Source organism: Scyliorhinus torazame, chromosome 4, assembly GCF_047496885.1.
Source record: "Scyliorhinus torazame isolate Kashiwa2021f chromosome 4, sScyTor2.1, whole genome shotgun sequence".
NCBI classification, from domain to species: domain Eukaryota; kingdom Metazoa; phylum Chordata; class Chondrichthyes; order Carcharhiniformes; family Scyliorhinidae; genus Scyliorhinus; species Scyliorhinus torazame.
Genome location: NC_092710.1, coordinates 204854264 through 204876556, shown reverse-complemented (window position 1 = coordinate 204876556; position 22293 = coordinate 204854264). Strand labels below are relative to the sequence as shown.

At 49.4% G+C, this 22293-nt stretch overlaps 1 protein-coding gene across 1 annotated transcript in view; it reads right to left on the bottom strand.

Annotated features, from left to right (window-relative positions):
• Positions 1-22293, bottom strand: part of LOC140411470 (uncharacterized) — a 114562-nt gene that overhangs the window by 46413 nt on the left and 45856 nt on the right. The window contains exons 7-8 of the mRNA XM_072500567.1: positions 8650-8819; positions 6487-6651 (exon numbers count right to left, since the gene is read on the bottom strand). Of these exons, the coding sequence (XP_072356668.1) occupies positions 6487-6651; positions 8650-8819 (335 nt within the window). The remainder of the gene's footprint in view (positions 1-6486; positions 6652-8649; positions 8820-22293) is intronic.

Sequence of the window (22293 nt, the reverse complement as noted above, 5' to 3'; positions counted from 1 at the left end):
ATATAAGATGTTATATTGAGGTTCTACCTTCTCTCTCGGATGAATGTCAAATATCCACAAGCAAGGAGAGCAGGGGTATTCTCCAAGTGTTTCATATCCCATCACTAAACTATATTACGTAGGCATAATTTCATAGAATTTACAGTGCAGATGGAGGCCATTCGGCCCATGCACCGACCCTTGGAAAGAGCACTTCATTTTTTAAATAATATTTTATTGATGTATTTGAAAAGTTTTGGAACAATAACATCAACAATGACCTCAACATGGTAAATAAACGTTTCCCCCCACCAGCCCAATCTTCACCTCAACCATACAACAATCTCCCCCCCCCCGCCCGCCTGGAATACTGCATCTGCTGACATTTTAATTTTCCTTGAGAAAGTCGACGAACGGCTGCCATCTCTGGGTGAACCCTAACATTGACCCTCTTAAGGAGAGCTTTCTAACTTTATTTTCTCGAGACTGAGAAACCCAGCCATATCACTAACCAGGTCTCGACACTTAGGGGCTTCGAGTCCCTCCGCATTAATAAGATCCGTCTCTGGGCTACCAGGGAGGCAAAGGCCAAGACGTCAGCCTCTTTCCTTGCCCGAACTCCCGGATCGTCCGACACTCCAAAGATTGCTACCTCTGGATTCGGCACCACCCGTGATTTTAGTACCGTGGACATTGCCTTAGTGAAACCCTGCCAAAACCCTTTAAGCTTCGAGCATGCCCAAAACATGTGGATATGATTTGCTGGACTTCCCGCGCACCTCGCACACCTATCCTCAACCCCGAGGAACTTACTCACCCTAGCCGCTGTCATGTGTGCCCGGTGGACTACCTTAAATTGTATCAGGCTAACCTGGCGCACGATGAGGAGGTATTAACCCTGCTTAGGGCATTTGCCCATAGACCTGCCTCTATCTCTCCTCCTAGCTCGTTATTCCACTTGCCCTTAAACTCCTCGACCGGGGTTTCCTCCGCCTCCAAAAGCTCCTGGTAAATATCCGATACCTTCCCCTCTCCCACCCAGGTACTGGAAACTACTCTATCCTGTATCCCCCATGGCGGCAGCAGCGGAAAGGCCAGCACCTGTTTTCTCAGGAAGTCTCGCACTTGCAAATACCTGAAACCATTCCCTGCTGGCAATTTAAATTTATCCTCCAAAGTTTTCAAGCTGGGGAAGCTCCCATCTATAAATAAATCCCCCATCCTCCTAATTCCTGCTCTTTGCCATCTCCGGAACCCGCCATCTAGCCTACCCGGTACAAACCTATGGTTATTATAAATTGGGGTCCAAATCGATGCTCCCTCCACTCTTATATCTCCTCCATTGCCCCCAGATTCTCAGAGCCGCCACCACCACCGAACTTGTGGAGTATTGGGCCGGCGAGGACGGAAGAGGTGCCGTTATCAGTGCTCCCAAACTGGTGTCTTTACATGACGCCGCCTCCATCTGCTCATATGCCGACCTCTCCACCACTATCCACTTCCTAATCATGGCTATATTAGCCGCCCAGTAGTAATTACAGAGGTTCGGCAGCGCCAACCCACCCTCCCCCCGACTGCGCTCCAGCAACACTTTCTTCACCCGCAGGGATTTACCCGTCCACACAAAGCCCAAAATAATCTCATTCACCCGCTTGAAAAAGGCCCTCGGGGTGAAGATGGGGAGGCACTGAAAGACAAACAGAAATCTGGGGAGGACCGTCATTTTCACGGTCTGTCCCCTCCCCGCCAGTGATAGTGGGAGCATGTCCCATCTCTTAAAGTCCCTTTCCATTTGTTCTACCAACCGCGATAGGTTTAACATGTGCAGTGCCTCCCATTCCTGGGCCACCTGGATTCCCAGATACTGAAAGTTCTTCCCTACCATTCTAAGTGGCAGCTCTCCCAATCTCTTCTCCTGTCCTTTTGCCTGGATTGCGAAGATTTCGCTTTTCCCCATGTTCAATTTATACCCTGAAAAATTGCCAAATTCCCCCAAGATTCTTATTACTTCCCCCAACCCCTCCAACGGGTCCAAAATATACAAGAGCAGGTATAGAGCGGGACCTGGTTCTCTACCCCCCGCACCCCCTCCCCACCCTCAAACCAGCCCTTTCCACTTCCCAGAGGCTCTTACCGCCATGGCCAATGGCTCTATGGCCAGAGCAAACCGTAACGGGGAGAGGGGGCACCCTTGCCTCGTTCCTCGGTATAATTTAAGTACCCCGACCTCAGCCGGTTCGTACGGACACTTGCTACTGGTGCTTGACAGAGTAACCGCACCCAGTTAATAAAGCCCTCACCAAACCCAAACCTTCCCAGCGCCTCCCACAGGTAATTCCACTCCACCCGATCAGAAGCCTTCTCCGCATCCATCGCTACCACCACCTCCACCTCCCCTCCTTCTGAGGGCATCATAATAACATTTAAAAGCCTTCGAACATTGGCCTTTTCCCTGCCCTTTACAAATCCTGCCTGGTCTTCCCCTAGCACTCCCGGGACACAGTCCTCTATCCTCGTGGCCAGTATCTTAGCCAGCAGTTTGGTGTCCACATTCAGTAGAGAAATCGGCCTGTATGACCTGCATTGCTCCGGATCCTTCTCCCGTTTCAGGATCAATGAAATCGAGGCATGCAACATTGTTGGGGGGAGGACTCCCTTCTCTCTTGCTTCGTTAAATGTCCTCACCAGCAGTGGGCTCAATATCTCTGAAAACTTCTCATAGAATTCCATCGGATAGCCGTCAGGCCCTGGGGCCTTGCCCGACTGCATGCCCTCCAGCCCCTCGATTATTTCCTCAATCTCAATTGGGGCTCCCAGCCCCTCTACCAGGTCCTCCTCCACCTTCGGGAACCTCAACTGATCCAAGAACTGCCTCATCCCCACCACCCCCGCCGGGGGTTCCGACTCTCATAATTTACGAAAGTCCTTAAACACCTTGTTTACCCCCGCTGGTCCAGGACAGTATTCCCGCCTCTACTCTTTACTTTACATATCTCCCTAGCCGCCTCCCTTTTCCTGAGCTGGTGCGCCAACATTCTGCTTGCCTTTTCCCCGTACTCATAGATCGCCCCCCCCTTGCCTTCCTCAACTGTTCTACCACTTTCCCTGCGGTCAACAGCCCAAACTCCGCCTGTAACCTCCGCTGCTCCCTCAGAAGCCCCGCGTCAGGGGCCTCCGAGTATCTCCTGTCCAGCTGGACTAACCCCTCCACTAATCTATCCCTCTCAGCCCGGTCAGCCTTTTCTCTGTGGGCCCATATCGAGATTAATTCCCCTCTGACCACTGCCTTCAGAGCTTCCCAAACCGTTGCTGCAGAGACCTCCCCCATATCATTTGTTTCCAGGTAGTTCTGGATGGAATTGTCAACCCACCCACAGATCGCTCCGTCTGCTAACAACCTCACATCCAGTCTCCAAAGCGGGCATTGCCCTTTCTCTCCACACTAACCTATAGATCCACCCAATGCGGGACATGATCCGACACTGCGATTGCCGAGTACTCAGTATCCACCACCTCCGGTATTAGCGCCCTGCTCAGAACAAAAAAGTTGATGCGAGAGTACACCTTGTGGATATGTGAGAAAAAGGAAAGCTCCTTTGCCCTCGGCTGTGCAAACCTCCATGGGTCTACTCCCCCCATCTGTTCCATAAACCCCTTCAATTCCTTGGCCGCAGCCGGCCTCCTCCCTGTCCTGGATTTTGACCGGTCCAATTCCGGCTCGAATGTCATCCACCGCTTCTCCACTGCGTCCAAGATGGCCTCCTCCCATGATCAGATTATGTGACTCTAAGTCTGTAATCTTACCTAAATCCCGCCTCATAAATTTCCACGCCATCCCAATTCGAAGCATATATGTTCACGCGTACCACCCGCGACCCCTCCAGCTTCCCACTCACCATTATGTACCTACCCCCCTTGTCTGAAACCATTCTCCCTGCCTCGAATGCCACTCGAAGATCACTCCCCCTCTGTTCTTTGAGTCCAGTCCTGAGTGGAATACTTGGCTGACCCACCCCTTTCTCAATCCCATCTGGTCTGTAACCTTTAGGTTTGTCTCTTGTAACATTGTCACGTCCGCCTTCAGCCCCCTCAATTGCGCAAACACGCGAACCCTCTTGACTGGCCCATTAACCCTCTGACATTCCATGTGATCAGCCTGGTCGGGGGACGTCCAACCCCCACCCCCCTCCCTCCCCCCACTCTGCTGACTAGCCATCACCCTTTTTAGGCCAGCCTCGAGCTCACGCCCTCCGCCTCCTCGAGTCCCCACTTGCGCAGTTGCCGTTCCCGACCTCCCATTTGTCCCCTCGTAAAAGTTCCTCCCCTGTCAGCAAAGCAGCTCCCTCCCAACCCGTGCCCCTCCCCCCTAGCAACAACACTAGAAACCCAACCCCCCAAGTCAAGCTCCAGCTTAATACCAGCTGACCCATGCTGACTTGATAGCGCCCGACCCTGGCACCAAGCAGTCTGTCTCCCTATTGTTCTCTCCCCTCTCCCCCCACATGGATAGACATTTTAAAAGCATCACATTCCCCAATAAACAAACATCAAAAAAAACAGTGAAGAAACAGTCACTTTAGAAAAATAATCACCAAAAAGCAGAACCAAACCCAAAGCCAATCCCCCCTCTAAGCAGCTCCCTGCAAGACAAAGTAACCTTTGACCATCCAAACAGCCCGTTATTTCACATACAGCTACTTAAATTTTTACAATCCATCACTGCAAATCACTGCCACAGTACTTCTCTAAGGCTTCAGTGTCTTTTAATTCGCCTCCAGCCTCATTTCTTTAATAAAAGTCCATACTTCATCTGGTGTTTCAAAGTAAAAGTCCCGTTCTTCATGTGTGTCCCACAGGCGGGCTGGGTACAGCATCCCCAACTTCACCCCCTTCTTAAAGAGCATCGTTTTTGCCCGATTGAACCCAACTTCTTGGCCAAATCCGCTCCCAGGTCCTGATAAATCCGCAACTCACAGTTCTCCCTCTTGTTGCTCTGTTCTTTCTTGGCCCACGGCAAAATGTGTTCCTTGCCCAGGAAACGGTGAAAATGTAGCACCATGCCCTCGGTGGCTCGTTCGCTCGGGGCTTCCTTGCGAGGGCTCTGTTCGCTCTGTCCAATTCCAGGGGCCGAGGGAATGCCCCAGCCCCCATCAACGTCTCCAGCATGTCCGTCAGATAAGCCCTCGCATCCAATCCCTCACTGCCTTCAGGGAGGCCGACAATTCTGCCTCCTGGACCTGTTCTCCTGCATTCTTTTTTGGCGGTCATTCATCATCCCCACCTTGGTCTCCAGCACGGATATTTATTCCTCGTGCTCGGACACCTTTTGCTCCATCTTCTGGATCGCTCTCCTGTGGGTTTCTTGATTCTGCACCACTTGATCAATCGAAGCCTTAATCGGGTCCAGCGTGTCCTCCTTCAGCTTGGCGAAGCACTCCTCGAAAAACTTCACCAGCTGCCTCGTCGACCACTGTGCCATCTCCCCGTGGCCCTACTGCTCTGCCAGGCTTTCCCACGTTACCATCTCTGCTTGCGTCTTCCTTATAGGACTTTTTCTTCTCACACGGCCACTTCTGGTCCAATTCTCCATACACCGGAGGGGGATTTCTCCTTACTTTCTCACTCTTCACTGATTTATCCCATAAAATCCGGAACAAAACGGGGGAAAAAGGTCCAAATGTCCGTCACAGGCGGGCGCTATCAAATGTGCGACCTACTCCTCCATAGACGCCACCGGAAGTGAGCACCCCACTTTAAGCCCACCCCTCCACCCTATCCCCGTAACCTCACCTAACCTTTTGGACACCAAGGGACAATTTAGCATGGCCAATCCACCTAACCTGCACATGTTCGGACTGTGGGAGGAAACCGGAGCATCTGCTGGAAACCCACGCAGAAAGTGAAAACTTTACTGTCCCCCGAGGCCGGAATAGAACCCTGGACCCTGGAGCTGTGAGGTAGCAGTGCTAACCACTGTGTGACCGTGCCACCCCTTTTATTGTTGTGTGTCAGATTTGCCATAAGTAAATTTGCTAACACATTCCTTCATTACAGCAATGATACTTCTAAAGTACATAATTGTAAAATGCTTCGGAATGCCCTGAGATCATAAATAGTGATTTAGAAATGAAAGTCCATTCTTTCCTATATTCAAGACAACCACATATACTGGGAGTTTCTCCGATATTCACAAAAGTTGATGTCAGGCAGAAAAAGCAGTGCTGAGGCCATCGATGGCAATGGTGGCTTTCTCTGCCATACATCCTGGACTTGGAAAAAACCTTGCAGTCATCTGTTCCAAAACATATCACTGGTGGGTGGTCTTAGTGAAGCACTAGGTGCGGGAAGAGAATTGAAATTAGAGGCAATTTTCAAGCCTCAATGTGATTCTATAAGCAACATATTTATCTTTCACCTTGTTAACCCTCACTTTCACAATAAAGGTACATGGCGTAGAAAAGCATTCTCGTCAGTTTGATACTGCTTCTGGCAGGTGCTGGTTCTTACCTTCATATCGGTTTCATTAACAATGGTGTTTACATTTGAAATTTGTGTCAGAATGTCAACCACAGCTAGGATATCGCCAGGGGTGGTTACGTCGTCTGTGGCATTGGATAATTGTTCAAGAAGATTTGAAAAATTATTTTCCAAATTGCTGGTGGAGTTTACCACCTGCAAAATGAAATTAGAACTGATTACATGAACATTTGAAATTGATGAACTGGAAAAGACAAAACAGTAGATTATGCACAGCCCATGGAGTCATGGTGTAACTGACCAACATGACCTCAGTGTACCCTCCATTATCACATAACCTCCTGTGAAAGGCAAAAAGGGTGGGGGTTGGGATTCTCCGCTTGCCGACGCCGACTGGCGGTGCCTGTTTTTGGATGCTCAGCCTCCTCTAAAATGGCGTCATTGAGAAGTACACCGCACACCATTGGGATGGCCTCAGGACGTTACCTGAAGGCCTTTCCTCGATGCTGCGCCGCCGATGGGCCGAGTTGTACATGGGGTCTCAGGGGTTGTGAACCCGGAGTGGCAGCTGCGGACTGTGTCCAGCGCCGCCACAGTTAGGCGGGTGCCATGTTGCTGGCCGGGGGAGTGTCCGCAGGGCCCGTATTTGGCAGGTCCGGTCCGCGCCCGGCCGGCACATGTTGTACGGCGCGACCGTTGCAGGTTGTCGCTGTGTGCATGCGCGGCCACAGACCCGGCAATTCGCCGGCCGTTTATATCGGGAAGGCCATGGCCGCTGGCCCCTCACTGGTCGGGAGGATCGGTGCTGGGGCCTCTCCGATTTTTCCCACGTAAAATGCCACGGACCCTCCGGACATAGCCCCAAAGTTGGAGAATCCAGACCATTGGATGCGATCGAATCAAATTGCAACAGAGTCCCATGTCAAGCGCATTTAACTGGATGTTTCTCAGTGTTTGCAGCACCGAGAAACACTACGCTATCTAACAAGACTTTGTTGCAATCTGGGGGCCGTCTCGCCGAGGCTGCACTTAGTCCTGTTTCCAAATTAGTCCTATCACCAAATAAAGCGGTTGTTTCAGGAATCTGCTGGTGTCAGGCATATCAAATGCATGTTGTGTCCAGCGGAGCTGGATTTGATTGATTAGCGCCTCAATTCTGGGCAAATGGACTGGGGAGAGGATATTGCAGGTGGACCACCTTTTTGGACACCAGGGGCGAAATTCTCCCCCAACGGCGCGATGTCTGCCGACTGGCGCCAAAAACGGCGCCAATCAGACGGGCATCGCGCCGGCCCAAAGGTGCGGAATGCTCCGCATCTTTGGTGGCCTAGCCCCAACATTGAGGGGCTAGGCCGACGCCGGAGGGATTTCCGCCCTGCCAGCTGGCGGAAATGGCGTTTGTTGCCCCGCCAGCTGGCACAGAAATGCGGCGCATGCGCGGGAGCGTCAGCGGCCGCTGTCAGTTTCCCGGCGCATGCGCGGGAGCATCAGCGGCCGGTCAGTTTCCCGCGCATGCGCAGTGGGGAGAGTCTCTTCCGCCTCCGCCATGGTGGAGGCCGTGGCGGAGGCGAAAGGGAAAGAGTGCCCCCATGGCACAGGCCCGCCCGCGGTTCGGTGGGCCCCGATACGGTGGCCAGGCCACCGTAGGGGCCCCCCCGAGGTCAGATCGCCCCGCGCCCCCCCCAGGACCCCGGAGCCCGCCCACGCCGCCTGGTCCCGCCGGTAAATACCAGGTTTGATTTACGCTGGCGGGACAGGCAATTTCTGGGCGGGCCTTCGGCCCATCCGGGCCGGAGAATTGAGGTGGGGGTCCTGCCAACCGGCACGGCCCGATTCCCGCCCCCGCCCAATCTCCGGTACCGGAGACTTCGGCGGGGGCGGGGGCGGGATTCACGGCGGCCAACGGCCATTCTCTGACCCGGCGGGGGGTCGGAGAATGACGCCCCAGATTTGAAGGCACCACTGGTGGTACTTCAGAGCTTTGAGGTGGTAAGCATTCGGCACTTGAACTATCAAGTCTATATGAACTCTGCCATTCTATATCCTCGGTTCTATGAGAAAAGTATCAGTTCTGATCCTCAGTAAATTGGGTATAAACTGAAAGCTGCATTAAAGTAAAACAATGACGAATTTGCTGTGAGCGCATTTTACTGGAACAGCACTGATTGCAGTTTCTACTTTTACAATTCATACCTGTAGAATATCGTTGATTTTCTCTGATATGCAGAAACGTAAATCCTTCTCATAAATTCCATTCTTTTTGCATGTTATCGTCATGCTCCCTCCCCCCTTTTCACAGGGGATTTTTTCGGTGGTATCAAAATTTCTTGTGCCAGTTTCATCATGACATGGTATTTCATTTTCTGTTTAAAGGAAACATTATTGATACAGCTTTCCAAAAGCTACATGATTTCATTCTTACTGTTTCTTTAAAATAAGAATTTGGTCCACATTTATCTGTTCTGTGCATTCTTGATTATGGATATGTGAATATATGCCACCGTGCTTAGAGGTGTAATGGAGAATAATTATTGACTGCCAATTATGTCTATCCAAGGGCAGTAGACAAACATCAATTGGCTTGCTAAATAATGAAATGAATGAAAGGAAAATAAAAAGAGACAATGGGAGAAATTTTGAGTTGATCAATTTCACCAGGCAGGAATCACGTGGAAGCCAGACCTTCGCCCAACTGAAGCAGTCAGGGAGCACTTTTATGTCTGCGATAATTGGCGAGCTGCTCACATACGTGAAGCAGCTACATCCATTGAGCAGAGATGAGGGGGTGGCTTTGTAACAAGATAAATGAATTAATGACACAAATGTAAATAAAAAAGTATGACGTGACAGCCATTACAGAGACATAATTGCAAGGTGACGTAGGCTAGGAACTGAGTATTCTAGTCTGCATGATATTTTCAAAGGATTTGAAGAAAGAAAAAGGAGGTGGGGTAGCTCTGTTAATAAAGGATGATTCAATACAGTATTGACAAAAAATCTTGGTTCGATAGATCTAGATATAAAATCAGTTTAGGAGAAGATAAGAAATAGCAAAGAAAATAAGTCATTGGTGGAAGTAATTACTCGGCTCCCTATTAATACATCTGCAATAGGACAGTGTATAAATCACAAAATAGTGGGTGCTTGTAAGGAAGGTACCACAATAATCAAAGGCAATTTTAATCTTTATATAGCTTGGATGAATCAAATTGGCAAAGATAGCCTTGACGAGAAGTTCACTTGAGACACTTTGCTTGAGACACAGATCTTCCTGCTTCCTGAATGATCGAAGACTGGCATTACCAGGAATATATACGATGGGACCCTTTGTAAGTCCCAACACGAGCACTCCATGGGAATTGCCCAGGAAGTGTGAATTTCCAAAGGATAATTCTTCTACTCTCGGAACCCTCCAAATATCTCCCTCCAACTCTGACTTAGAGTTGGAGATTTCAGACAGTTCTGACTTGGTGTGTCTGGATGGTGACCAAGGAAATGTTAGCCAGATATTTCACCTCAGAGATGAAGTGCGGTGGTCAGTGGGCTAACCAGCATATTTCCCACTGGCCTGCCTGGTGGAATTCTGTACTTGTCAGCTCATTATTTATGCATAAACGTAAAGCGGTTGTATCTCATGGCTGAGATTTGTCTGTTCCGCCGTGACCTAATTGAATCATCTTTCCAGGCGCAATATTTAAACTGTACCCACACATGTCATTCATTATCTGCAGCCGAATATTGGTGGTGGTGAGTGACGGACCCTCGAAGGAAGAAGCCTACTGCCCCTAAGCTCAGTGATAAGCACTTTGGGGTACAATTGCATGGTTTGAAGAATGCTGGGACATTATTTACCCCCGTGATGGCAGAAGAAGGTCCGCCAACCTCACCACAGATTGTCACAGCAGTAAGTGCCAATGCTCCTCAGAGGAGATCTCCCTTCAGTGCAGGAAGATGGCGAATGATCTCACCTGCTCCGCCAGGGCAAGTCAACTTTTTCCTCACTCTCAACTCGCACTCTCACAAGCCCAGTGGGCATTGACAGGTTTACAGTCCACAGGGATCTCACACGCTGCAAGCACAAGGGGCATCATCGATGACTCTCTCACACACACTTTGACATGTTCTCTTCTCACATCCTGTATAGTTCGCGTCCTCAGCCCTATCCAAGTCCATTCCATACACACAGAAGTCAGGCATCTTTATCATCAACCTTCACATCCATCCTGCTCACAGTCTGTCCATCTGTCTTTATGCAGGAGAAGATTGCCCATAACAACAGGGAAAAATCCCAGGGAGGGAAGATGCCTGAGCTCAGGCCCCTCATCATCAATGCAGAGCCGATGGCAAAGCTGGTTGCCAAGGACCTCAATAGTGCTGCACTGAGGGTGAGACAGATGTCTCTCAAGCTAGTGAGGAATCATCACCTGTTCATCATTCACCCAACAAAACTGTGAGTGCTTTGTAAGGTTGGTGACTATGCACCAATCACCCATTAACTTTTGTCTCCTTGACAGGCACCAGCAGTAAAATTAAGAGGCCAATTGGCGACCAGCCAATCATCCCATCTCCCACACCACCTTGGATGAGGACCCCGAGGACACACTGGATGAAGAGCCGTCACAGTGTTTACTTGAAACCCTTCACATACCTCGGTGGGACTCAGTTCTAGGGCAGGCTCAGGATCACAGCCTAGTGAGCAAATATGGGTACACAGCAGGAAGAGACAGGGACATCCAAGGTCACCAGAACATGTAGGACTGCTGGCGGCTGGGCTTCTGCTGAGTCTGTGTCACATATTCTGGCCCTAACACAGGTGTTGGCACTGCAAAGGCAAACACGGGAACATGTGCAGAGTTTTCATAAGTCATCAATAGATGATGGTACAGTCTGTCTGCGTTCAGTCTGATGTCATAACACGTAAATGCCAGTGCACCGAGGTCAACAATAGTAGGATGGCACCCGTCAAGGGATCTTTGGCCAGGACATTGTGCCTGATATTCAGGGCTGCACTTCATCTCTCTGGCTATAGGTGGGATCCATTAATTGTTAAGTGGGAGGTGGACGGGACAACTCAACCTCACTCCAGGTGCCCTTTCTCCTCAAGAAGCCAGGCATTGGCCTTCAGCCACCCATCAGAGAGAAACCTGGCAGCCAGCTACCCGGGGCCATTCACCCAGATGACTCTGAGAGTGTCCAGTAGCTCCCAATCCCCTCTGTCTGTGATCCCATCAGCTGCAGCTTGACAGGCTGAGGAGGGTGCACCTATACAGCAGGAGACCCAAGGGTCCACCTATCCCATTCAGGAGAACCAAAAGCAAGTCAGGGCCCTTTAGACCATAGGCATCCAGAGGGCACCTTCCAAGGTCATCATAGGCAACAGTATGTAGCAGTCAGCAGTCTTCCGTCACCTCCACTGTGGATGTGGGCAATACACCATGACACAGCAGTAGGGTAAAAAGTCGGAAATACCATTAGAACAAAGATAGCATGGTTGACCACGACTGCATAGAGATCTCACAAATGTAAAGAACTTTTGACTCATTGTACTTCTCATGTTGTGTGTGCCTTTTCTATCTGATGAGACAATTTGTGTTCAGTCCAGTGTCACAGATGCCCAGCCCCTGGACTGCCCCCACCCCATTGCCTCCTCCGACTGCCTCCTCCCAGAGGTCCCATCTCCACCGCAATTTGTTTGTGAAATAGATTAAACGATACAGATGAGAATGTGGGGGGATTATAAGTAAGTCTGTGGATGACATGAAGATTAGCAGGGTGGTTAATAAGACCACAGGATATAGGAGCAGAATTAGGCCATTCAGCCCATCGAGTCTGCTCTGCCATTCAATCATGGCTGGTGTGTTTCTCATCCCCATCTGGCTGTCTGGAAGCTGTCAATCACAGCCTAGTAAAAGCTCATTTGTTTTGATATGAATAAAAACCTTGCAGATCAAAGGATCGTAATCTGGTTTTTACTTTCTAGGAAGTAACACCTGCTGCTTTCTCTGGCTTTAAAGGAAGTGAATTTTAAAACAGTGATTCTTTTTTCCTGGACTGCTCTTTTGCTTCCAGACAGGGGTGACTGATGAGGGGGGTCTCTGTTATGGAGGAGTCTCTGTTCTGGGGGTTTCTGTTCTAGGGGTTTCTGGTGGGAATATCTTGTGGGGGTTCAGTGGGAGGGGAGGGGGTTGGGTCACCCTCATGCATGCGTATTGCGGGGTGGGGGGGAGGGGTGACCCATCAATCCCATGGCGGGGGGTACAGGATTTGCAGTGCGGGGGTGGTGAGGCCAACAGCCGGAATGTTCTATCGGGCCACCCATTCAAAATGGCAGCCCGTTAATGGTATTCGTGAGGGATTCCCTTTCAATCCCTGACATGCATCCATTTGCATGGCAAGGGATAGTAAGTCGCCTCTGGCCGCCGTTCCCAGCCCAGAGGGAGAACATTGTCTTCCGAATAGAACAGTAGTGTTACATTAACCAATTTCCAGTCCTCCAGCACGGTAGCATTGTGGATAGCACAATTGCTTCACAGCTCCAGGTGTCCCAGGTTCGATTCCCAGCTTGGGTCACTGTCTGTGCAGAGTCTGCACTTTCTCCCCGTGCCTGCGTGGGTTTCCTCCGGGTGCTCCGGTTTCCTCCAACAGTCCAAAGATGGGCAGGTTAGGTGGATTGGCCATGATAAACTGCCCTTAGTGTCCAAAATTGCCCTTAGTTTTGGGTGGGGTTACTGGGTTATGGGGATAGGGTGGAGGTGTGGACCTTGGGTAGGGTGCTCTTTCCAAGAGCTGGTGCAGACTCGATGGGCCAAATGGCCTCCTTCTGCACTGTAAATTCTATGATAATCTATGACACTCTCTAACCAGTGATTTCTGAAAGATCACCACAAAGTCCTCCAGAATCTCCTCAGCTATCTCCTTTAGAATATAGGAAGAGTTTATCCTGTAGATGGGGTGTATTACATCCGGGCCGGATGAATTAACCACCTTCAGACCTTTCAGCTTCCTCAGCACGTCCTCCTTAGTGATGGTCACTACACTCACCTCTGCTCCCTGACTCTCTTGAAGTTCAGATAGTCACTGGTGTTTTCTGCCATGAGGATTGATGCAAATTAGCTCTTTGGTTCCTCTGCCATTTCTTTGTTTTCCTCTTATTATGTCTCCAGCCTCATTCTCCAGTAATCCAACGTCCATTCTTGCCAAATAACCCCCCAAAACCCCTGCCATTGTGGTTCTACGTATTCCCTGCTAGGTCCCTTCCAATCAACTCTGGCCAGCTCCTCCCTCATGTCTTTGTAGATACCTTTAATTCAATTGTCATATTTTACATCTTATTTCAGCTTCTACCTCTCAAAATGCAGGGTAAATTCTATCATATTGTGGTCACTGCGTGCTAAGAGTTCCTTCACCTTAAGCAGAGGGCCGCAGAGAGATGTCAAGGCATCCAGCAGAGGGTGGCAGAGAGAGACATCACTGAGGTGCATGCTGGGAGCAGTCAGCGCAGTCACCATGATTGAACAGTGGATCGTGGAAGAACTTGGAACGGTAAGCCCCAAACATCACATTACTGTAGTGTTTCCATCCTTCCCACCTCCTCTACCCCAAAAAAAGAGTGATTCAGAGTGGCTCCTAGAAAATGTGTTATAGCCTAGAAGGTACTGCGAACCTGACTACAGCTGCAAGGAAGAAATCGAACCGTGACATCACAGCCAGCAGGTAAGTGTTTGGCTGGTGACTGGTAAGTAGTTTTTGTCTTATTATTTTTATTTCCTCTCCCTTATTCTCTTTTGGCATTGTTATAAAGTTAACTTAAGGGGTAAGTCATGGAAGGAGATCCCAGACCCATGTCATGCTTCTCCTGTGAGATGTGGGAATTCAGGGACACTGCAAGTGTCCCTGACTCCTTCACATGCAGGAAGTGTGTCCAACTGCAGCTCCTGTCAGACCGCTTGATGGTTCTGAAACTGCAGGTGGATTCACTTTGGAGCATCCGCAATGCTGAGGAAATCGTGGATAGCATGTTCAGTAAGTTGATCACCCGGCAAATGAAAATTATAGAGGAAGATAGGGAATGGTGACCACCAGACAGGGGAATTCTGCTCCTATGTCTTATGGTCTTATTGGGGAGAAGGCAGGAGAATGGGGATGAGAAAATATCAGCCATGATTGAATGATGGAGCAGACTCGATGGGCCGAGTGGCCTAATTCTGCTCCTATATCTTATGGTCTTGTGGTCTTATGGGAAGAGTAAGAAGGTAATGCAGGGGTCCCCTGTGGTCATCTCTCACCAAAACAGATACACCATTTTGGATACTGTTGGGGGAGATGGTTCACCAGGGGAAGGCGGCAGCAGCCAGGTTCATGGCACCATGGCTGGCCCCGTTGCACAGGAGGGCAGGAAAAAGTGTGATTATGTGCAGATGCCGGCATTGGACTGGGGTGAGCACAGTAAGAAGTCTTACAACACCAGGTTAAAGTCCAACAACTTTGTTTTGAATCACTAACTTTCGGAGCACAGCTCCTTCCTCAGGTGAATGAAGAGGTGGGTTCCAGAAACATATATGTAGACAAAGTCAATGATATATAGTCAAAGTATCATCTTGCATCATTGACTTTGTCTATATATATGTTTCTGGAACCCATCTCTTCATTCACCTGAGGAAAGAGCTGTGCTTCAAATGCTAGAGCCAGGAAAAAGAGTGTCAGAGCTATAGCGTTAGGGAATTCAATTGGAAGGGGAATAGATAGGTGTTTCTGCGGCCGTAAATGAGACTCCAGGATGATGTGGTGCTTCGTTGCTACAAGGGTTAAGGATGTCTCGGAGCGGCTGCAGAGTATTCTGGAGAGGGAGTGTGAACAGCCAGCTGTCATTGTGCATAAAGGCACCAACGACATAGGTAAACAATGGGATGAGGACTTACAAGCTGAATTTAGGAAGTTAGGAGTTAAAACTAAAAAGCAGGACCTCAAAGATAGTAATCTCAGGATTGTTACAAGTGCCACATGCTAGTCATAGTAGGAATGGTAGGATAGCCAAGATGAATACATGGCTTAAGGGATGGTGCACAAGGGAGGAATTCAAATTCCTGGGATAATGGAACCGGTTCTGGGGGAGGTGGGGCCAGTACAAACCAGATGGTCAGTACTTGGGCAGGACCAGAACCAATGTCCTAGGGGGAGTGTTTGCTAGTGTTGTTGGGGAGGGTTTGATAATAATAATAATCATCATCTTTATTATTGTCACAAGTAGGTTTACGTTAACACTGCAATGAAGTTACTGTGAAAATCCCCTAGTCACCACATTCTGGCGCCTGTTGGGGTACACTGAGGGAGAATTCACAATTTCCAATTCACCTATCAAGAATGTCTTTCGGGACTTGTGGGAGGAAACCGGAGCACCCGGAGGAAACCCACAGAGAGAACATGCAGACTCCGCACAGACAGTGACCCAAGCCAGGAATCGAATCCGGGTCCTTGGTGCTGAGAAGTAACAGTGCTAACCACTGTGCTACTAATATGTCAGGGGAATGGGAACCGATGCAGGAAGTCAGAGGAACGTAATGTGGGGACAGAAACAAAAGGCAGTAAAGGGAAAAATGGAGGACAGAGAAACCAAAGACAAAAATCAAAAGGGCCACATTACAACATAATTCTAAAAGGGCAATAAATGTCAAAAAAACAAGCCTAAAGGCTCTGTGTCTCACTGCGAGGAGCATTTGTAAAAAGATTGATTAACTGCGATGACAATTATTAATGGATATGATGTAATTGGGATCACGGACAAGAGAAATCAGGGATAGCGTTAAAGATATCAATTGGCCAGAAAAAGCAGCAAGCCTGAGGACTGGGGGTAATTTAAAATTCAGCAGAGGACAAAGGGTTTAATTTGAAAGGGTAAAATAGAATGCGAGAGTAAGCTTGCAGAAAACATAAAAACTGACTGCACTGCCTCCCAGTGCTCAGGATCCGGGTTCCAGGGTGGAGATGTTTAGCAGTTTCAGATTCCTAGGGGTGCACATCTCCAAAAGTCTGTCCTGGTCCACCCACGTCGACGCTACCACCAATAAAGCACAACAGCGCCTATACTTCCTCAGGAAACTAAGGAAATTCGGCATGTCCACATTGACTCTTACCAACTTTTACAGATGCACCATAGAAAGCATCCTATCAGGCTGCATCACAGCCTGGTATGGCAACTGCTCGGCCCAGGACCGCAAGAAACTTCAGAGAGTCGTAAACACCGCCCAGTCCATCACACGAACCTTACTCCCATCCATTGACTCCATCTACACCTCCCGCTGCCTGGGGAAAGCGGGCAGTATAATCAAAGATTCCTCCCACCCGGCTTACTCACTCTTCCAACTTCGTCCATCGGGCAGGAGATACAGAAGTCTGAGAACACGCACAAACAGACTCAAAAACAGCTTCTTCCCCACTGTCACCAGACTCCTAAATGACCCTCTTATGGACTGACTTCATTAACACTACACCCTGTATGCTCCATCCGATGCCAGTGCTTATGTAGTTACATTGTATATGTTGTGTTGCCCTATTATGTATTTTCTTTTATTCCCTTTTCTTCTCATGTACTTAATGATCTGTTGAGCTGCTCGCAGAAAAATACTTTTCACTGTACCTCGGTACACGTGACAATAAACAAATCCAATCCAATCCAAAATCCAAATCCAAATCCATCCCAGCCCTGGGTTACTGTCTGCTTGGGATTATATTCATTGGAGTTTAGCAGGTTCAGGGGAGATCTAATAGAAACTTACAAGATAATGAATGGCTTAGATAGGGTGGACGTAGGGAAGTTGTTTCCATTAGCAGGGGAGACTAGGACCCGGGGGCACAGCCTTAGAATAAAGGGAATCACTTTAGAACAGAGATGAGGAGAAATTTCTTCAGCCAGAGAGTGGTGGGTCTGTGGAATTCATTGCCACAGAAGGCGGTGGAGGCCGGGACGTTGAGTGTCTTTAAGACAGAAGTTGATAAATTCTTGATTTCTCGAGGAATTAAGGGCTATGGAGAGCGAGCGGGTAAATGGAGTTGAAATCAGCCATGGTTGAATGGTGGAGTGGACACGATGGGCCGAATGGCCTTACTTCCGCTCCTATGTCTTATGGTCTTATGCAGTTTGCACATTCTCCCTGTGTTTGCTTAGATCTCACGCCCCATAGCACAAAGATCTGCAGGGTAGGTGGATTGGCCATGCTAAATTGCCCCTTAAAAAAAAAGAATTGGGAACTCTAAATTTAAAAAAACTGACTGCAAAAGCTTCATGAGATATATGAAGAGAAAAAGACTGGTAAAGACAAATGTTAGAATCAGTTGAACAAATACTTTGGATCTGTCTTCACTAAAGAGGACACAAATAACCTTCCGGGAGTACTAGGGAACAGAAGTTGAGCATGAAGGAGGAACTGAAGGAAATCCTTATTAGCCAGGACATTTATTGGGGAAATTGATGGAATTAAAACCCGATAAGTCCCCAGGGCCTGATGCACTGCATCCCAGAGTATTATTTTTTTCATAAATTTAGAGTACCCAATTCATTTTTTCTAATTAAGGGACAATTTAGCGTGGCCAATCCACCTAGCCAGCACATCTTTGGGTTGTGGGGCAAAAGCCATGCAAAGACAGGGAGAATGTGCAAACTCCACACGGACAGTGACCCAGAACCAGGATCGAACCTGGTACCTCGGCACCGTGAGGCAGCAAACATCCCAGAGTATGTAAGCAAGTGGCCCTAGAGGCAGTGGACACATTGGTGATCATTTTGCAGCATTCTAGACTCTGGGAGAGCTCCAATGAACTGGAGGGTAGAAAATGCAACCCCACTTATTAAAATAGGAGGGAGAGAGAAATGGGGTATTAATGACTGGTTAACCTGACATCGGTGATGGAACAATGCTGGAGTCAATTATTAAGGATGAAATAACTGAGCATTTGGAAAGCATGGGTTCACTAAAGGAAAATCATGCTTGACAAATCTTCTGGAATTTTTTGAGGATGTGACCAATAGAGTGGACAAGGATAAACCAGTGGATGTTGTGTATCTGGACTGTCAAAAGACTTTTCACAAGATCCCACACACGAGATTAGTGAGCAAAATTAAAGCTCATGGGTATTGGGGGTAATGTATTGAAGTGGATAGAGAACTGGTTGACAGACAGGAAGCAGAGAGTGGGAATAAACGGGTCATTTTCTGAGTGGCAGGCAGTGAGTGGTGGGGTGCCACAGGGTTCAGTGCTGGGACCCCAGCTGCTCACAATATACATCAATGATTTTTAAAAAGGAATTGCATGCAACATCTCCAAATTTGCAGATGACACTAAGCTGGGTGTGCTGTGAAGAGGATGCAAAGAGGCTGCAGGCTGAGTGGGCAAATACTTGGCAAATGCAATATAATGTAGGGAAATGTGAGGTTATCTACTTTGGAAAAACAGGAAGGTAGATTATTATCTGAATGGTGGCAGTTTAGGAAAAGGTGAAGTGCAATGAGACTTTGGTGTCATGGTGGAACAGTCGCTGAAGGTTGGTATGCAGGTACAGCAGGCGGTGAGGAAAGCTAATGGCATGCTGGCCTTCATAGCGAGAGGATTTGAGTATTGGAGTAGGGATGTCTTGCTGCAGTTATACAGGATCTTGGTGAGGCCATACCTTGAGTATTATGTGCAGTTTTGGTCTCCTAGTTTGAGAAAGGACATTGTTGCTATTGAGGGTGTCCAGTGAAGGTTCACCAGACTAATTCCCGGGATGGCAGGACTGACATAGGAAGAAAGACTGGATCGACTGAGCTTGTACTCACTGGAGTTTAGAAGAATGAGGGGGAATCTCAAAGAAACATATAAAATCCTGATGGGACTGGACAGGCTAGATACGGGAAGAATGTTCCCGAAGTTGGGGATGTCCAGAACTAGGGGTCACAGCCTAAGAATAAGGGGTGAGCCATTCAGGACTGAGATGAGGAAGAACTTCTTCTCTCAGAGTTGTGAACATGTGGAATTCTCTCCCACAGGAAGCAGTTGAGGCCAGTTCGGTGGATATATTCACGAGGGAGCTGGACGTGGCCCTTGCGGCTGAAGGGATCACGTGGTATGGAGAGAAAACAGGAGTGGGATATTGAATTTGCAAGATCAGCCAATAACATATTGAATGGTGATGCAGGCTCGAAGGGCCGAAAGGCCTACTCCTGCACCCATTTACTATGTTTCTATGTTTCTAATTTCTCCCCCACAGATTATTATTTTCTATGTTTTTATGTTTCCCGAATCAAGCCTGCCTCATTATACATCATCAAATCTAGAATTTCCTGTTCTCTAGTGGGCTCTACCATAAGCTGCTCCAAACATTCCACAAATGTATTTTTCTTGGGATCTGCTATCAACCTGATTTTCCCAGCCCACCTGCACATTGAAGTCCCCCCTGATAATTGTAATATTGCCTTTCTTGTATGCCTTTTCTATCTCCTAATTTATGTTCTGCCGCACATCCTGATTACAGCTCGAGGGCCTTTACCCATCAGGGTACCTCTTCCTTTGCAATTCCTCGAATCAACACATTCTGACCCTGTATCACTTCTTACTGTTGATTTAATTTCTTTACAACAACCCCACCCCCTCTGCCCACCTTTCGATAGGACACATATCCTTGGATATTTACATCCCAGCCCTGATCTCCTTGCAACCTTGGGCGGGATTCTCCGACCCCACCCCCCCCCTCGGCGCCGGAGAATTGGCGGGGGGCGGAATTGCGTTGCGCTGGTCGGGCGGCTGCAAGCAGCGGCCCCCCGGCGATTCTCCGGCCCGCGATGGGCCGAAATCCCGCCCGTTCTATGCAGGTCCCACCGGCGTAAATTGGAGTTGGTCGCTTACCGGCGGGACCTGGCGGCGCGGGTGGGCTCCGGGGTCCTCGGGGGGGCGCAGGGCGATCTGGCCCCAGGAGGTGCCCCCACGGTGGCCTGGCCTGCGATCGGGGCCCACCGATCCGTGGGCGGGCCTGTTCCGTGGGGGCACTCTATTCCTCCACGCCGGCCGTGGAAACCTCCGCGATGGCCGGCGCGAAAGTGAACCCCCCCCCTGTGCATGCGCGAGGATGACGTCAGCAGCCGCTGACGCTCCCGTGCATGCGCGGACCCGTGCCGGCGAGCGGAGTCCCTTCGGCCCCAGCTGGCGCGGCGCCAAAGGCCTTCCACGCTGGCCGGCAGGGCTCAAACCACTCCAGCGCCGGTCTAGCCCCTGAAGGTGCGGAGGATTCCGCATCTTTCGGGCGGCCCGACGCCGGAGTAGTTCACGCCACTCCGTCCCGCCGGAACCCCCCGCCCCGCCGGGTATGGGAGAATCTCGTCTCTGTGATGCCCACAATAATGTACCAACAACCTCAATGTGCATTACAAGCTCATTTAACTTATTTCATATGAAGTTCACATTTAGATACAACACCCTAAGTCCTGCAATGACCACCCCCTTCTCATAATTGTCCCCTATGTGTGATGCCTGTAGTTAGGTCTTTGCTGCTTTCCATACTCTGCTCTATTACTTATTCTGGAAACTTTACTAACCTCTACTGCGGCCTCCCTCACCTTTAACTGGTTTAAAGTCTTCATCATTAATCTGCACTCTGGGGTCAGTAGATCAAGAGGATGCAGTACTTCTTTCATACTAGTACGATTATTGGCGCCGAGCACCAAACTGTGATCTTACTGTCAGCTTGTGGAGGGCCCATGTATATCTTTATAAAAAGCCTAAACCACCCAGACCCTCTGGATACCCGCGTGTTAGCCCCTCTAGTAGCCTTGGTGGAGGAGTACTTCCACACGGCCACCCAGACCCAAGGCGAAAGTATCAGCAAATTTCTGGCCCTCTTCAGAAAACTAGCTGAGACCTGTACATTCGGCATAACCCTTTGTGAAGCATTACGTGACCGGTTAGTATGTGGTATCCGCGATGCGGCCACGCAAAGAAAACTATCAGCCGATTTTCATTTAGACCTCCAAAGAGCTGTGGAAATTGCGGTATCCAGGGAAAATGCCGAACAAGGAGTCCAAGAACGCCAGTGGATGGCAATGCTCAGTTTCGGATGCCAAAGTAGTCCCCGCGCACAGCCCGCTAGGACCGAAGAACCCATTCCCCAGCATTGGGACACCTACAGGCAAGGGGCGAGATACCGGACTAGACCTCAGGAAAGCCACCAGATCTTTTCTCCTGAGTAGGAGGACTGGTAGTATGATTACCGGCCTGTAGCGGTTGCAGTGGGACATAGGGATCCGGGGCACAGAAGGCCATGCGAGGAAACACCCACACACCTCACCGCACAGCATGACCCACCCACTTGTGCCTGGGCCCACAACATACAGATTGACTATGAACATTACCAACAACTATATTGCGTGGCGGCACCTAGAATCACGCCCATCCAAATCTCGCTCCAGGTGAACGGCCACATGACCCTGTGGAACTCGACAGGGGCTGCCATGCCTGTCATTAGTCATCACACCTTCGACCACATCTGGTCCGGGATTCGTCTTCTGACTCTCCAGGATACCAATGCAAGGTTAGCAACCTACACAGTGGAGCCTCTTGCAATTGCGGGCACAACCACTGTCCCCGATGAATACGGCTGCCAGTCTGCCAATTTACCACTGGTCATTGTACATGGGAGCGGCCCGAGACAGTTGGGATGCGACTGGCTCCGGCTTAGACTGGTAGAGAGTTTGCCAAATGCATCCACATGGCCCCAAAGGCATATTGGCCAGATTTCCGACCGTATTCCAGGAAGGTTTAGAAACCATCCGGCAGCTGTAGCTCAAATTAGCATGGACCCCATGGCCCAGCCATA